The following is an 18,164-nucleotide window of genomic DNA, read 5'->3' as shown; positions in this document are numbered from 1 at the left end:
CACTGAGTTATAAAACCAGCATTTTTTTTCTTTGAAGTACTTATTTAGACCAAATTTATTAAGATTTTGAGAATGTAGAGCTGTGTATTGACACAAAATATGCCCCAGGTATTCCAACATCTCAGCGGATTTTCTCTTTTATTACCAGTCAAATATATTTACGTTTGGCCAGAGTTAACCTGGAACAATCAAACGTGGGCAAAGAGTTGCTTGACTTCTGGTTCCTCTGCCTACAGTCAAACTGTAACAGGAGCTGAAGTCCACTTAAAGATGAAAAGGTTTAAACACCTTAAGTCTTTTCACTTTTGGCCTGTTAGCAGTGCTAGCTAAGTTAGCTATCCTGCCATTTACAAAAAACGTAAAATAAAGGCGTCTATGTAGTATGAAAAACCATTAGTACAGTTTGAACTGCCTAATATTGGATGTCTGAGGGTGTGTGTTTATGTGTGTGTCCATGTGTGTCTGTGTGTGTTTCAGTCTAGTCATCGCTGATGACGTCCACGTCCTCGCCTCCCGGCTGAAGCGTGGCTGCTCTCCAGCGGTTCACGTGTTGGCTGCCCTTCCTCTTCTGCTGAGCTTCAGGAGACTCCTCCTCCAACTTCTGACGCTTGTGCTTCGTCCTGCGGTTCTGGAACCAAACCTTCACCTGCAACACAGAAAAACACTCAGGTGAGTCTTTAAACATGGTGACAACATTTTAGTGGAGTTGCTGGTCTAACCCTGGTTAAGACGGTTTATTTTTTTTCCTGGTATAGCTTGGCATTTTCGTCATTAACCGAATCCATCAGATTATATGATAAACATTGAACAAAAATAAATTACACAAGGATACAGGAGTTGCTTATCTACCTCCAAGAGGTTTTTTCCTATTGTGTTCATTTTATACCATTATTCATTAGTAGTTTCATTTTTATACAGGATATGAGAAACATTTAACAAATAACTTTCACAGATCTGTACCAGTAAGATAAAGGAGTTGCTGATCTACCTCTGCCTTTGACTACTTGTTTTTTATTTGAATTGGTTGTTGTTAGTTAAATTGTTGAACTTTTGGATTATTAACTTCCATCCATCTCGTAATGTAAAGACCCTTTTGTTTCATTTGGGTTCAGGAGTTGCTGATCTTTTATTTATTTTTAGGGTATTATCAACTACAATTTTGACTCCATGCAATATATGTTAAACATAAAAAAAAAAAAACTTTTACAGATGTTTTATGTAGCAGGATATAGGAGTTGCTAGTATACCTTGACCTTAAATGGTTTATCTATTTTTGGCTTTATATTTTAAAGTTTTTAACTTTTTCTGAAATTAAACAGTCAGTTTTCCACGTTTCTGTGTTTCACATTTTAATCTTTTTCTTGCCGTGGATGATCTAGTCTTTAGGCGTGTAGTTCTACAAGTGTGAGTTCTCCCCTGACAGCTCTGAAACATCATTTAGAGTTATTAGTTCATTAGATTAAAAACCTCTTGAGAGTCAGACGTCTTCTGTTCCCTTCTTTCTCGTCCTGACAGTCATAATCATAAATGTGTGAGAGCTGCACGATGATTTAACGTGTGTTTGCTGGTAAAACATGAATGTGACATGCAGCACTGTTGGAACACGTCCTCCTGTCTGCAGGAGTCAAACAAAGCGCTGACTAAGAGATGAAGTTGCTCAATCTGTCAGAGAGTAACGACAATAAATCAGCGATCCGGATCGACACTGGAGCTGAAACCGCTCAGAGCTGCCAAAAGCCCGGGGAGACGCTTTCATATCAGAACATCTGTGTGACGGGAGCGAGTGTAATTATGACACCGAACACTGACAGATCTGTCACCGTCACCTCTGAGGCGTCAGGCGGACAACAAAAGGAAAAATTCAACTTGAAGTTTCTCTCTGGCTAAACATGTGCCTTTATTACATGTGCATTTTACACTTTTTATGTCCGACATCATTTTCTTTTATTGCCTCTCGTTTACTCTGATATTCAGCCGGTTTTACTGTCGCTACACTTGTTGGGTGACCTTGAATGATTTGGAGGCGCCCATAAATAAAAAATATTAATATTAGAACACAAACAGAAGTCTGAGGTCTTGTAATGAGCTTTGGAAAGTTTAGCTTAAACCAGGAGAAATATGACTACAATTTCCCTTCAAAGCCAAAAGTGAGATTTTAAAGCTACCTTTCTGTCAAACTAAAAGTAAAAAAAAAAAAAATTCTTTCACTACACAAGTTTTGAATATTTTTGCTTCAAAAACCTGCTGAAATTATCAGTCAGTTAACAGTAAATCCAGTGAAATGTTTGCACGATAGCTTTACAGTACATTTTTTTATTCCCTTTAAGAATCATTTCAGTGTACGTTCAAGTCTTAAAATTTATGTCTAATGAGCAGAGGTCTTAAAATAAAAAGCACACATCAAAAGCTTTTCAGCCTTTTAGAGCTCATTTTGTTAGATTTTGAATTTTGCTATTTAATTTTTCTAACAAGGCTATTTTTGCTCAGTCCAAATGTTTATTTAAGTTTTGAGATACACAACCATTTTTTTCTAAAATAAGTGAAAATCTTACTTTTTTAAAGTTGTCTAAAAGCTAGAAAAATGACCAAGGGTCAATGTGGAAAAAGACTATTCTCAAATAGATTATCTTCACTTTTAAATTCAGCAAAATTAAAATCATTGTTAACCCCAATTAGGTATTTTTTAGATACTTTAATGTATTTTAAAACCAAAAAGATTACTTTTTAGATAACGTTTATTGAGTAAAAAGTCATCAAAAATAGGAAATTCACTAAACTTTTGCAACTTTTTTAAGGGCAAAAATTGTTGTGTTTGGAATTTCTTCATTCAATTTCTTTGAAGGAGATTATTTTTACTGAGTTAATATGTTTTATTACCTCTTTTTAGATAAACAAACCTTTTAAAAACCACTTTAAATTCTTTAAATGTGTTAAAAAATATCTAAAAACTGGATAAATGTTTTAAAACATTTATTTAAAAATGTTTTTAAAACATGATTGTAACTTTTAATTTATTTAGAATTCAAAGTATGCTAAGTTAACTAAGGTATTTTAAAACAACTTTTTTTTCCAACCCTAAGCAAAAAAAAAAAAAAAAGTAAATTAATACTTTCTATGAAATCAGTTTTTTAAAATACTTGAAATATGTTTAAAAGCTGTAAATGGGATTATTTACATTTTTAAAATAAGGATTTAAATCAGGCAGCTCTTCTAAATGTTCCCTCAGAAGATAAAATGAAAACAACAAAGTTAACCTGAGTAAATTTAATTTCATGAAATGATTAGAAGAAATGTTTAAGAATCATTTTCAGTTGACAGCTGAGTTAAAAACTTCTGGACCAGAGCCTAAAAATCTCTTAAAGGAACACTCCTCGCTCATTTTTGGATGTCTGGAATAATAAATGATTGATGAAGCTTTAATTGAGCTCTGATTAAGGAGTAATGATCGCTGATTGATGTGTTTCTCTCTCCGACGCTCTTGTGAAATGAGCTCATAAATAACGTCGGTGATGATTCACGTCGTATCACCGGCGTCGGGCTCGTATCTCCGTGGAGACGTGATGACAAACACCGTCAATCACTTTGAGAAAGAAAAGATGGAGGGAGCGGTGAGGAGCTGACTAACCCCCACATCATTCCTGTGATGTGGATCAACGCCAGACACCTGAAGCGCAGCCTGATGTCAGAGTTTGTCCCAAGGTACACCGAGGAGAGGACGCATGACGGATGTAAAACTTCACATTTTATCTCCTGTGTGAAACCTGACATTTCATTTTGTTAAATCATTCAATCAACTTGTCGATTGGTGCGTAGACTTTTTTATAGCATGCTGTTTTACTTCCTTTTTGGCTCACTGTAGCCGAGCTTCCTGCTTCCTGCTGCCGTGGTAGAAACACAACAACAGCAACGTGCTTTTGAACTTCACATTTCACCTTTTAAAACTCCCACACACTTATCCAACAGGTCGACTTTGAGTGACCGAGTGTGAGCCAAGCATACAGGCGCAGCTGATCAGCCAAATAGCTTTGTTATTTGATTTTTCTGGTGACTTAATTTTGAAGAAATATTTCCAGTTGTTCCTGTCTTACCTGACGTCATATGTCGTGTATTTATTTATGTTGTTTTCTTTTCATTGATGGATTTTGTTTATTCTTTTTTTGTCAATCATCTTACCACAAAGGCTCCCATTAGCCGTCTCTTTCTAATAAAACTGCCGCTTCTTTAAATTCAGTTATTTGTTCGTTGTCTTCTGACTCGCACATGAAATTGAATAAATCCTTAGATCAGGTGTGTCCGTTGTCTGATTTCCCATGATGCCTACCTGCGTTTCAGTCAGACACAGCCCGCTTGCCAGCTGCTTCCTCTCGGCTCCGACCACGTAGTGATTCTTCTCGAAGGCTCGCTCGAGACGTAGCAGCTGAGAAGGAGAGAACGCCGTCCGGATCCGTTTCGGTTTCCTGGAGAACGGGCCGTGGAGGAGGAGGTTCTCTGGACTGCTGTCTTCACCTGAGGGAAGACACACGACACGTTAACAACATGATTCACCATACATAAATCTGAAAGAGAACAGAGAGAGGAGCTGAAAGTATAAAAGAGTATAAAATATATATAACCTGAAGTGTATACGTAAAACAGGACACCATATCTAATCTCTAATCCTCAAAACTAAAAGAGTCGACTGTTCACTGGGCTCACTGTGAGACTCAACCCCAGACTGACTCCGCAGTTGTTTCCTGCTGAGTCACTAAAATATGATGTCATTGTAAACAATGAAAGTTTACACACACATGTAGTTGTTTGAAGACCGTCTGTATCTGAGAAGTTTACATATGATGAACATGTGGCAACTTTTCAAACATTCACAAAGAGTATAAAAATCATTAATCCTAACCTAGCATGATGTTTTAGTTGTTTTATTGTTCTTAAATTGCTTTTAAAAATAATGTGAGTATTATTTTAGTGCTTACACTATCGTTTTAAGTTATTCCTTCGTCATCTTTTATGGACAGCACTTTGTTTCAGCTGTGGTTGTTTTTAAAGTGCGCTACAAAAAGGTTACTTAAGTTCATTTTAATTTAAATTTATAAAACACAAAGGCTGTGATTTACCAATCATTCCTAACTAAAGCGAAGGAAACACATCCACACATTAGTTAATGTGTCTTTATTTAAAGGTAAACTATCTGAAGTGCCTTTAATCCTTTGAAACCTCCATCTTTTGAACGGTTTGTTGTTCCTAAAGTCTGATCTGAGTCTGACCTCACCAATCGATCGATCTGTGCCAATTTCCTAATTTTGGGGGATTGGTGATTGGCCCATCCTTACATATGAAACTGATCTTATATACCTCCTAGAAGGTTTGACAGCCAGCCATTGTTGCTTTTTGCTCTGAGACCTAAAACTCAGGACACTTTATTGGTTGTTTAAGTTAAAACATAAAGATTTTATTGTTTCACAGGTATTGCTCAATGATTTTCAATAAAATAAGATTGGAACATTGAAGGTATACACTGTTAGTTATATAAAATAAAAAATAAAAATTGGTATCAGCCCAAATTGGTATTGGCAGGTCAAGCTTTTTAAAAATCGGTGATCGGCCAGAAAATTGTGATTGGTGCACCATTGGTTTGATTTTAAACAGTAAATCCTATTTATCCCAAATGTTTTTAACCCTTATTGAGAGGGCTGAACAATTAATCAAATTCAAACCGACATCGCAATGTAACAGAGTGAATGTAACAGGCTGTAATTTAACAAAAAAAAAAAAAAAAGAAAAAAGTTTCATGTACACAGACCTAAAGGGGATATAGTAACTTGTTCTCTTTCTTTCTCAAAACCAGCAAAAGTCAAAATGCTGTTTTTTCTGGCAAAAATATTACACGTCTACAAGGCTTGAAGTAAAATCAATCAGTCAATATTCTTCTGTGATCGCGATAGTTAAATTAAAGATATATTATTCGTATCAATTCATGCTTCAATCTATTTCATTTCATCATAACATGTAGGCCTGGCCTTCGTACTATAGAATGATAGAGAATGATTTATTAATTTTTTAAAGAAATAATGCAAAAGACCCCCCCCCCCCCCCCCCCCCCCCCCAAAAAAAAAAAAAAAAGATTGCATGCTAAATCGTAATTGCAACATTGGTCCAAATAAATCGCAATTAGATTATTTTCCAAAATCGTTCAGGCCTACTTAGTGAAAGTCTGAATCCAGACGGACACATTCAGCCAGGTCTCTCTTATAAAAGCAACACGTTATCTCAGTAAGACTAACCTGGATAATTCAAGGTTTTGTTTTTTTTTTTATATTTTAATTTTTATTTTAATTTTCCAATAGCCTGACAGAAACAATAGTCAGAAACTTGCATTAGCTTAAAACTCTGTTTGCAAAACATCAGTTACTACAGCTTCTTTGAAACAGGAGGAAGATGTGGTATGAGTTGAATGGTCACTAAAAACAAAATAAAACTGATTCATTCATAAAACTTTGTTGTATTTTAATAAACATATATGTATAATTTGAAAACATTCAAAAATGTTCTCATTAATTTCTTTACTTTTCACACAGCTAGATGTTTGGTCGTGTTCAAGTCATGAGAAAGTCTCCTTAAACTCTTCTAACCTCTGACACGAAAAACAGCCCAATTTTCAAAACTGTAGCATTAAAATCTGTTTGCGTTGAATGGCGTTTGCACAACAACTCAGAGAAAACCAACGTGCAAATTTTTCTACGTTAATCTGAGTAAAGTCACGAGAAAATGGATTACATTACAGAACAAAATTAGAGTCAAATCTCAAAGATGCAAAGCGTACATGAGGTAAGCTAACAGCTAAACCACGGCTAATGTTTTGAACTGCTGGGCTGTATCAGCGTTTCATGCACAGGTGCAGTTCAGCTGTGACGACTGTTCGTTTGCGGTTTCCAGTTTTCCTCCAGTGGTTTGGAGACGTTTCACTCCGTCGCTCCAAAATGAAAAAGCTAATTTGTCTATCAGGCGTGTCGCCGTGCGGTCAACCCGAGCGAGACTCTCGGTAAAACATCCTTTTTTGTTTCAAACCCACGTTCAACATCTGCTGTATTTCTCACGTAAATGTTTCTGATTATATTTTACATAAAAACAAATCAACGAACAACTTCTGACCATGTCGTCTGAAAAGAGCCGCCGCCACGCCGCCACGCCGCACGCAAAAGACTCGGTTTATTGTCGGCGTGCAGAAAGCAGCCGACTCGACACGCTCACGCCTTTTATTCAACGTTAGCGCAGATTCAAAAAGTCATATTCATATGCAAACTTCAGACTGAGGCGTGACTGATGGAGGTTAGCAAACGTCTCAGAGGAGCTCGGGTTGCAAATGCGACGGTTTATTTCTGTTGAATGACAAATCAGACGAAACGAGTGTAAACAGAGAGGTCAAAGGTCAGGGTTTAGGTTTTTAATTCAAGATTATTTTATGTGCTTTAGCTTTCATATAAAACAGGAAGTTTGCTAACAGATGTACCACATCACTCCAGGAATCTACGGTAGGAAAGACTAAACCTGGAGCAGGTGCCCCATGTAAAGCTGTGAAATCAAAACAACGAAGCAAAAAGACTTTAGAAACAAACTTATTGTGATTTTAAGACTCACTATGCTTGGAGAAATTCTCACTTTCAGAAAAACTGACTCAAGCTTCTTCACGTCTGCAGGATTTCACAACAAACTGACTTTAAATCCTGAACTTTTCAGGCCTGTAAAGTTTTTAAACTCCGTCTGCGAGTATCAGACGCAGCTGTTCAGACACACACAACCTGTGTTTTCACACACATGAAGAGGAAGAGGATCCTGTGTTACCTGTGCAGACTACAGGACTAAGCTTTTTTCATGCAAACCTGCAGTTTACAGATGATGCAACACTGCACTGGTTTACAAGCTGTTAAACCTGCAGGTAAACATGTCCGTGCACCAAAAATCAGAGCTTAGTTGCACAAAATAGAAGTTATTTCAGAATATCTACAACCATAGCACCAGAAGAAGACCCAGACTTTTGCAGAAACCAGTGTTTCTTTCATTTCCACTGATGTTGGGTTTGATTAAGAATAGAAATCTGGAGCGTACACGGACTGGGAACACGCTCTGCATCCTCCCTCCACCTCTGACGCTGGTGTTTACCCTCCTGTTTGAAGGCTGCATGTGTCAGAGTCTAATGACTGTCAGTTAGACGCTTTTAACTCTTCAGCTGACAAACTGGAAGCAGATAATAACAACATGCTGCAGACTAATGACGGACAATCCGCCCTCGCAACAAACAGCAGAAACAGAAGAAGGTCTCAGTTACTTCTAAAGTTTAGAAACATACAAACAGGCAACCAAACAACAGGAAAAATCTTTAATTTGTGCAGAATGTATGCGCACAAATCTGCAGAAAGGGACTGAAAACATCAGAGTAAACATATACGACTTTGTAAGACGAAGGAGGACGAGTATTTATGAGCAAATGTCACAAATTCCTCTCTGTAACTTGGTTTCAAAAGTTTGTGATAAGATGTTTTCAGAGTCAAAGAGGAGCCAAAACTTTACAATAAATCACCGATTTCTACAGATTACGTTCCGGTTTCAACAGATCTTTTGTTTTTCTGGATTTTGAAGCTGAAAAACTGATCTGATTTATATGCAGCAGACTGCAGAATCTCCACGAAAAGTTTCCACCATTTGTGAAAAAATATGCATTTCAGAGTTATCATCCCGACAATTTTCTGACAAAAAAAACTCTGAAGAAAGTTGTTTTTTAAATACTTGTAGAAATTTTTGGACCCCTGTTAGATTTTAAAGGTGCAGTGAGGAGCTTCTTTATGACCTATAAAAGCAAACAAGATCAACAACAACAAGACAGACAAGTCTATAAAGTTATTGTTCATGTCTGTAAATTCTTTAAGGCAGTGGTTACGAAACTTTTTTTGTCTTGAGTACCATCATTTCGTCATATCATGATTACCCCTTCACTCATATGTGCTGTTAATTCAACATCAAAACAACTGATTATCAAATGAAAATCTTTTTATTTTATGTCCTTAATTTTAACATTTAGTTTTCTGTCATTTTCTACTTTGTAACTCAATTTAAACATATGAATAAATAAATAAATCAAAATAATCAACCTGCTTTTGTTGCATACAACTCTTGTAACATTTACCACAACAAATGGAGCTCTGGTATTCTAACTTAAAAAAAAAACTGGTTGTAGTGCATACATACAGTTTTATTGACGGGTTTATCTCAGTACTTCTAAGTTAGAAATAAATTATCAAATGTTTCCACGCACCCCAGGTTGGGAATCAATGCTTTAGGGGGTCGGCGCCAGATGAGACAGACTACTGAACGCTTAAAAACAGCCTGTTGTTACTTTTTCCACAGAGGGGTGTTTGTCCAAGAAGATGTTTTTTTCCTTATATGGCTCAAACATTTACAGAGAAGAGATCTGAAGTATGACTTAGTCCACAGGGACCTGCCCACAGCGCCAAAATTTAACAGTTTAACAGTTTGAAACAAACTGAGTTTTTATGGTTGATCTGGCTTTAAAGACAAAAAGGGATGGATACCAAATTGGGAACTTTAATAGGTACTGACTGAAATCTGTCAAAAGTACCGGATAGCAATTCACGAAAAATCAAAAGGTACCATGTTTAGGTACCTAAATGCATCCTTGTGACTGTGAGGGAGTGGAAGAGTAGGTGATTTTCCATGCTGGACATGAAACAGAGGATTAATGGTAACATATTAAAGAAAAATATGTCAAATTGAAAAACAAAGAAACAAAAAAAAACAAACAAACAAATTGATATTTTTTAACAAATAAGCACAAAAAAGTACCGAAAATTGGTACCATTGAGTACCAATTGCCAGGTAACAAGCATGGGTGCCGTATCATTTCATATGTGAAAGGTACCCATCTCTAAAGACAAATATTAGGAATTGTATTCTATTATAAACCTTGTTCAGTTTTGTTTTTGTTGTAGTTGTTTTTGTTTTTGTTTGTCTTGTATTGGTGGAACTTAAGTTTTTTGTCTGTGGATTGTTTTGCTTTTCATTTTGCTCCAAGAATGACTCAATGAAAGGTTAACAGGCATGCTGGCCAAATAGTATTATTTCTTTGGTGTGTTAGTTTCATCCGGTGTTAAGCTAACGTTTTGTGAGAAAAGGGGCAGATGCAATAAAATTTTTCTTCCTTCTGCTCCTTTTCATTCATTTCAGATTTATTTTCAATTTTTTTTGCACAAATATTTTTTTTTTATATAACATCATGAGTGAAATAAGGATCAACGATACAATACTATACTAAAAGAAGAAACATTTAGCATCTAAAGAAACACTTCATCCCTCTTTAGTATCTGAGCAGCCGGATTGAAACAGAAAGGGACTCTGCTGATCCAGGATCACAGAGTCAGTTTGGGGTTAGGAGTTATGTCCTGTTCTGCTCAGTCATGAGGGAGGTTGGATATTTCTTCTCTGTGAATTAAATCAAAGCTGCAAAAATTATTACATCTCAACAACAAACTCCCATTCTGAAAAACTTCAAGAGAGAAAATCTGTTCTAGAATTTGCAGAAAACTAATTTAAGTCAAATTGTTGAGCTTTAGTATTTTTCCATATTGAAATGATTCTCAGGCTCCTCTTCATTTTAAAGAAACATGGAAAATGCATATTAGATAAGTAATTTGAAACTAATCAGGTCTGCAAATGAAGATACAAATCTTTATCTACAAAACCAGACTTTAAGAAATGTTTAACGACCCTTTAAGCTCTAATTAAGGTTCCAAAACGCTGCATAAAAACAAAAAAAGTCAACAATATTTTCTAAAACTCCTCACTGAAAAACTGCAACAATAAGAAGAGGAAGAAAAGGAAGGATGTAAACCATAGCAAGCAACATGTTATAAACCAAGACCTGTTAACTAATCTACGAGCTATGTGCCTTAAAACTACAAAACAGTCTTAAAAAACTACAACATGGCTGCCTGAAGCTCCACGGTGAAGGAGGAGAAGGAGGAGGTCTGTGTTTGACTTACATCAAAAAAACAAGCTTGTACATCGAGGGAGAAAGAGGAGAGGGTGGAGCGAAGGAGAGGTAAAGGAGGAGGAATAGAGGAGGATGCAGGAGTAGAAGAAAGAGGCAGAGAGAGGAAGGAAAGAAAAATGTGAAACAGGAATAAGGGAGACAGAAAGGAAGTGAAAGGGGAGGAGAATGGACAAAAAGGAGGAGAAGAGATGGAGGAGAAGATAAAGAGGAGAAAGGAAAAGAAAGGAGCTAAAGGAGGAGGATGAAGCAGATGGCACATCAGGCTCTCCTGGCACTGCAAGTCCAGACCTGTCAGAGTGTGTGTGTGTGTGTGTGTGTGTGTGTGTGTGTGTGTGTGTGTGTGTGTGTGTGTGTGTGTGTGTGTGTGTGTGTGTGTGTGTGTGTGTGTGTGTGTGTGTCACAGACACACTCCTCTCCACAGCATCCCCCAGTCTTCATCAGATCAATAATAAAAAATTGTTTGTGTTCATCTCTGATTAGCATTTAGCATGTGCTCCGCTAACTGTTTCTGTGGTCTAATTAGGAGAAATGCTAAGCTAACAGTGTTGTTGGATTTGACTGACAGCATTTAGCATCAAACTGCACTCACACCTGCAGCACACACACAAAATAAAAAGTAATGCATGGACGTTAAAGGCAACAGTTTATGTTTAAAAAGTTTTTAAAAATGGAGGCCCAGGTTTAAAATCTCAGAGTCAGACTTTAACTAAACTAAAGGAGGAACAATCTGAGGGAGGTAAGTGACTCCACTTCACCTCCTTCCTTCAGCAGGGGTCAAAACCACAACAACACTCGTAAAGGAGACGTTACAACAAAAGGAGGCCCCAGAGAGCTGAGTGCAGGCCGTCAGCTGCTTCCAGGTAATGAATAAAAATGTGTCTGAGTGAGAGGGAGACGAGGAGGAGGAGGAGGAGGAGGAGGAGGAAGGGAACAGTTGTGTGGGAGAGTACAGACAGGTAACTCAGCTCTGCTCCCTCACATCTGTTAGGAAGATACGGAGTCATCCACCACAGAAAATAGTCCCTCCTTTAACTTTGATTTCAAAAGCAAAATCACACAAGACGCTGTTTGATATGATGACTCAACCTTTTTTTTTAATGTGAAACTATAAATTTTAAGAGATATTTTGAAAGTTTTGTATATATTTTTTTTAAGTATTGAGATATTATAATTATTTTTATGAAAAATCCTACATTTCTGTGGTAACTTTTTTTTAAATTTATTCTCCCTTTCTGTTGACTCACTGAATGAGTTGATGTTGCAGGCAAGAAAAGTTTGTCTGTCCTGCTTTATTTTTATTTTATTAATTTTTTTCAAACCAAGCAGTATCACAGGCAGGATTTTAAGTCTTTTATTTTTTTTTCTTTAAGTTTTTTTTTTTCTTTATTTAATAGTTTGATTTCCTTCTGATATTTTTGTGGTTTTAATCATGTCCCTGAATTTTTATTTTATTTTTTTATTGTTTATTTTTGCTTTATAAAGCACTTCTTAATGCTGTTTTGAAAAGTGCTATGTGAATAAAGTTTAAGATAATCATGTTTTTTTTACCATTATTGTGATAATTATTATTACATTAGGTTAGGTAGAATTGTGCTACATTTAATAAGTCACATTACGCTGCATTGCTCTACACCGTGAAACGTAAAAGTACATTATGTTACGTGATGTTGCGTTATGTTGTGTTATGTTTCTACTCCACAAGGTATGAGATAAGACGATAAAACAAGATACAATTTAATTTGATCTGGAGTGAGATAAAACAATGTGACACAACATGATTGTGGCATGAAATTATAAAATATCATAAGAAGCGATACAACACGACAGAACACAACAGGAAATCTGAAATGCTCCTAAAAGACAGGAAACAGTTTGATGAGATGTGAAAACTTTCTGATTCCCCTAAGGATGTTTACCTTGGATTAAGATGTTTCACATATAAGGCTTCTTCTGTTTCTATTATTAATAAATAAACTGATTAACACAAAGCAATCAATATAAAACACAACAAACACGCCTGAAGAAAAAGTTTGAACGCTGTTGCTCAACTCTGCAGGAAACATAAGAAATCAAAAACACAAAAGGACTCAGCTGCTCGGTGCTCGAAGCTGGCGTTAAACACGTACAGGTGAGCTCAGTCAGACAACAGATCCTTAAAACGTTTCAAAATTAACTTCCTCTTCTTTTAATCTCCTGCTGTGCTTCGTGGACCTTCACAATTAAAGCATCAAAAGTTTCCTTAATCTCAGAAGAGTTTCAAAATCTCTTAAACTTAAAACACACAAAAGCTCAGTTTCACACCGAGCCTGAATGTTTTCACAGCCGTCACACAAAAGATCTACAAGCCTTTAATCTGTCGAGAGACGAGCTGAGTGTGTGTGCGTGTGTGTGTGAGAGAGAGAGAGTGTCTGTGTGTGTGTGTGTTTAAGCACTGACAGGTATCTACAGGTCTCCTGCAGCGATTAGCCTCTGACTCCTGCTGGGACCCTCTGACAGAAACACCCGGCCTCTTCAGGGTCCACTGCCACAGGTTGATAAACTTTAAGTTTTTAAACAAGAAGTAAATCTTTCAAATGTTTATCCAGAAAAAAAACACAATACAAGTTATCAATCCCTCCTTTACATAACTGAAATTTTTCAATCATATCAAGAAAAAATCTTGCTTCAGTTCCTTTATTTTAAAATTTGAAGTATTGTGTAATTTCATTCAATTTTGAAATCACCTACTATAAGACTTTAAAGTTATCTCTTTGAAAAGATAAATTTTGACTGTATTAAAATTGAGATACACAATTTTCTCTTTTCAATCAAACATAAATTTTATTCAAAATCTATAATCATTTTTTCCTACTGGCTAAAAATTGACTTTTTTCCTCTTTTTCCACAACTGCTCCTGAAAAAAAGGTCAAAAGGTAATAAAGGTTGTAAAATCTGGGCCTTCACTCAATAAAATTTGAAATGCGTGAAATAAAGTTTGCTCTTTCATTTGAAATCATTATCTCATAAGTAGCTTTTGTTTTTATAGGATTCAAGTTGTTTAAGAAATGTTATATTTCCAGATATTTTTTAAGAAGTGTAGGAAATAATTTAGAACTATGCATAAAAAAACAATTGCGACATTTTTCAGCAGCAGACGTCTTTTACGTTAATAAAATAAACTGTGAACTTCCAGACAACGGGCTGACTGACATGCAGTCTGTGTTGTGACTGCGTGACTTCCTGTGTCAATAAAGTTTGTTTGAACTAAACTAAACCTGTTTGATTCACTCATCAGCTCTGACAGGTGTGCTTAGGTAACCAGTGACATCACAGCGAAGGGCCAAAGGGCACAAAGAATCACAGAGGGAACTTTTGAAACTTAAAATCTTAACTCCAGAAAGTTTGATTCATTTTCTTTATTGCATTATCTACACTGTAAAAAAATATTCTGTTGAGAAAAAGTTTGTTAGACTAAAACAAAAAGTTCAACTTTTTCTGATGTTGATTTATGTTTCTATGGAAAAAGCTGATGTTGCATTTAGAGTTGGTTTTGTATTGGGAGGAAAAGCAGCACAAAAAACTTCCTAAAAACTTTTTTTTCTCTGCAAGACTTTAAGTTAAAAATTTGAATGGCAAACAGTTGCTCTCTCCTTTCCCTTTGTATCAGTTGATAAGTTAGCTAACTGTTCAGGCGTAACGGTTAAACTAGTCTTCATGGTTAAATTGTTAAAAGGCTTAAGCTGCATAGGAAATTTGCCTTTCACATGTAAATATCATAAAATAAGTGAATTTCTCTGATCAGCGAACAGAATAAAAGGAGAGATGCAATAAAAATAATTTAAAAAATTCAACTCAAAGGTAAACATTTCAGATTTGTGTTACCTCTAGGATTTAAGCAAATAATCTATGCTTGTAGAAAAACATGAGGTTGATTATTTATTTATTCATTGATTGATTGATTGATTGATTGATTGATTGATTGATTGCCTTTCTCTTTTTCTGTCTTCTTTTGTTTAATAAAGAGTCTCTCCTCTGAGCTCAGGTAAATTAATTCAGCAGGTAAATTTGACTTAAACTTCAGACTTTCTAAAAATTTGAATTGTTTTTACCTCCACCATATTATTATTTTCAATATTTCAGGTCAAAGATTTCCTTCATTTATTAAATAAATTGCTATGTTTTTGCTTTTCCAGTAAATGGCGCCATAAATTTTGCGTCTTGATTTGCGCTCTATATTTTTTAGAACGTTCTAGAAGCCTTGATTTTCCCGCCTTGATCGAGTGTTGTTGAACGGACTATATATAATTAAATCTGTCAGAGTGAATCATTACAACAAAGACCTGAAATTATGTGTAAGTCATTTTATTTTATTTTTTCTTCTGTCGTTTTGTTGAAGCGTATTTTTATTATCACGTGTTTTGGAAAAAAAATTAAATAAATGATTTTTTTTTTTTTATCTAAACTGATATCATGCTCACATAAAATCTGTATTTTTTGTTCTCTATGTGTTTCTTTAACTATGTTGAAATAAATGTCACGTTTGATAAATTAGAAGATTTACGGATTATTATCAAACGACCGTTTGTTGTGCGGGAGGCTGAAAAAGTTTGTTGCGCTGAAATAAATAAATAAATAAATAAAAACTTTCACATTCCGGAAAACAAGAGGAACGCATTCGTTTCTTTTTTTGGATGACATGTTACCTGCTGCTGTCAAATCACACACCTGTTATTTATTAAATGTAGCTGTAAAAATAACAACACACGGATTTTTTTTTTCTTTCTAAAGTTATAATCTAACCGGAAGTTTAAACACGCTGCAGACTGAGACTTAGAAATAAAGATGATTTTTTTTTCCCTCTTTACTTTAAAAAAAAATTACACATGACCTGGAATGTGTAAGTGAGGTTGTTATGAAAAATATAAGTTGCATTTTACTGTGATTACGACACGAAACAGCGCAAAAATAAATAAATAAATAAAAATCAACGAGTTAAAACAGATCCGAGACACTTGTAAAATAATTAAGATCGTATAGAAAAAAAATCTCATCTTCACTTATTTCATTTCATTTCATTTTCTGCATTAATTCATTTTAAAAAATGTGGTACAGGGTCTGTTTCTTTGAATAAAAACGATAATAGAAGTAGATCATTAACATACAGACATAAATCAGATCTAAAAAATAACAAGAAGAGCAACTAAATTAAAAATTTTTTTACACGATTTATAAAATAATGATTTTTCAGTGTTCTGTGAAGGCCTTGAATCCACTTTTCATAAACACCGCTGTCCATAAACAGGCCTGGTGAAAAATAAACTACAGGATGTGATCATTATTCAAAGGTCAGAGGTCACTGGAGCTCACAAAATTATATTTAAATAAAAAAAACTACAAAACACACAAGGTTTCCTAATGCAGGAGGGAAAGGAAGCAGCTAAATTAAATTCTGGTTGTTTTTGATGATTTATGGGTAGATGCGGGGGAAAAGAGGAAAGGGGAGTAAAGGGGTGAGAAGAGGAGGAGGGAAAGGAGGGGGGACTCGGAGTTTGAACTAATCCGGGTGAATACAGAAATTTAAAAAATGAGAGTTTAAAAAAAATTCTCTATATAAATGATCATGCAAAAATAATCAAAATCGACTCCTCTTCTTCAGTAGAAAAATAATAATTTTGTGCAAAATTCCACAAAAACAAGGAAATACATTAATAATCACTAAGCACTTAAACTGATCATTTTAGAAACATGCACGACAACTGCAAACAAAATTATTTATTGTTAAAAAAAATATTGAGAGTGTTTCGTTAGCTGCCACCAGGACAACAAATAAATCTGAGATATTTTAACTTATCAAATAATGACAACGTTCATGTTTGAAAAAGGAAAAAATGCCCAAACAGAGGAAATTTCTGCTGCTGAATGGAGAAAAAGTCAAGTTTAAGAGTATTTCTTGTATTTCTGGTAGAATTTCATTCAACTGTCAAAAACTCAGTCGCTGTGATAAAATAAAATCTGTTCAAGTGTCAAACAGTAAAAATAAATTGCTTAAGACGACAGTTAGAAAAGAAAATGTAAAAATAAAGATAGTTAAAGGTTTCTCCCCCCTCCCTCTTCCCCCCACGCTCACCTTGGAAGCGGTGTCCCAGGTACCGGCCCCGCAGCACCCACGGGTAGAAGCTGAGCGCCTCCCGGTGCTGCGGGCTGAAGAAGCTCTGCGGGGGGATCTGCAGCGGGTGCAGCGGCAGCGCTCCGGGGCTCTGCGCGTGCGTCCCGGGATCCTGGAGCACCATGTCCGGCCCGGCGGAGTACAGAGTCCTGCCGCTGCTCCCCTGAAAGCACGAGCCGAAGACCCCGGCGGCTGCGGCGGCTGCAGCTGCCGCGGGGTGCAGCGACTCCGAGAAGCGGAGCGCCGTGGGCCGGATGGGCTCGTCCCCGGAGCCGCCGCCGTGGCTGACCGCCTCCTTCCCCACCAGAGACTCGATGGTGAAGCATTTCTTGTTATTGCTGTGCTGAAACATTGTAGGCACCTGGAGCTGTGAGGAAGGGAAAGATGATGAAGATAAGAACAAATCCGTGTCCAACTAGTCCGGTTCCTCGGGCTCAGGGGGGCTCAGACTCCCAGATGCCCCCAGAGATCCATAACTCTCCAAAAGTGTGCGTAAAATCGCGTGCAGGTCCGGGTTTCACCACCTGGACGTGGCTGAAGTTCCCCCCTCTCACCTGTGAGCGGGGCGGCGCCTCTGCAGCCGCGTGCAGGATCAGAAAAAGTCTCCTCAAAGTGTCCAAGCAGAAGTCGCGGGGGGTCCTCGGGGCTGCAGCCGGGTTCGGAGCACTCTTCTGCGGGTTCTGTTCACTCGGTGCGTCCTCGCTCCTCCTGCCGTCACATGCTGCATCTGAAGCGGAGCCGGAGTGTGTGTCAGTCTGCAGGCTGCAGAGGGAGATACCTGCCCTGCCCTCCCTGGCAGAGGTGCGCTGAGCATGCGCAGAGGCAGCCACTCTGACAGCCATTTTGTTGATTAGAGGAGGAGGATCAAAGTGATAATGAGTGACAGGGATGAGGAGGATGAAGAAAATGTTTATGATTCATAACATGATGCTGATATGACACTGATGAGGTTATGGGAACGTC

The 18,164-nt window shown here is 36.8% G+C and overlaps 1 protein-coding gene across 1 annotated transcript; it reads right to left on the bottom strand.

Annotated features, from left to right (window-relative positions):
* Positions 1 to 314: 314 nt before the first annotated feature.
* On the bottom strand, positions 315 to 17,949 carry emx3 (empty spiracles homeobox 3). The gene is made up of 4 exons (XM_074674359.1): positions 17,756 to 17,949; positions 17,163 to 17,568; positions 4,322 to 4,506; positions 315 to 646 (listed from the first exon to the last, which is right to left on the bottom strand). Exons 2-4 carry the CDS (start codon positions 17,551 to 17,553, stop codon positions 479 to 481), a joined length of 744 nt encoding a protein of 247 aa, XP_074530460.1. The 5' UTR covers positions 17,554 to 17,568; positions 17,756 to 17,949; the 3' UTR covers positions 315 to 478.
* Positions 17,950 to 18,164: the final 215 nt, after the last annotated feature.

The sequence above is a fragment of the Halichoeres trimaculatus genome, unplaced genomic scaffold (genome assembly GCF_033239565.1).
Source record: "Halichoeres trimaculatus isolate MK-OKI-2021-1 unplaced genomic scaffold, fHalTri1.1 fHalTri1_scaffold_7, whole genome shotgun sequence".
NCBI classification, from domain to species: domain Eukaryota; kingdom Metazoa; phylum Chordata; class Actinopteri; order Labriformes; family Labridae; genus Halichoeres; species Halichoeres trimaculatus.
The sequence above is the reverse complement of the archived record's forward strand: the minus strand, read 5'-3'. Positions and strand labels throughout refer to the sequence as shown.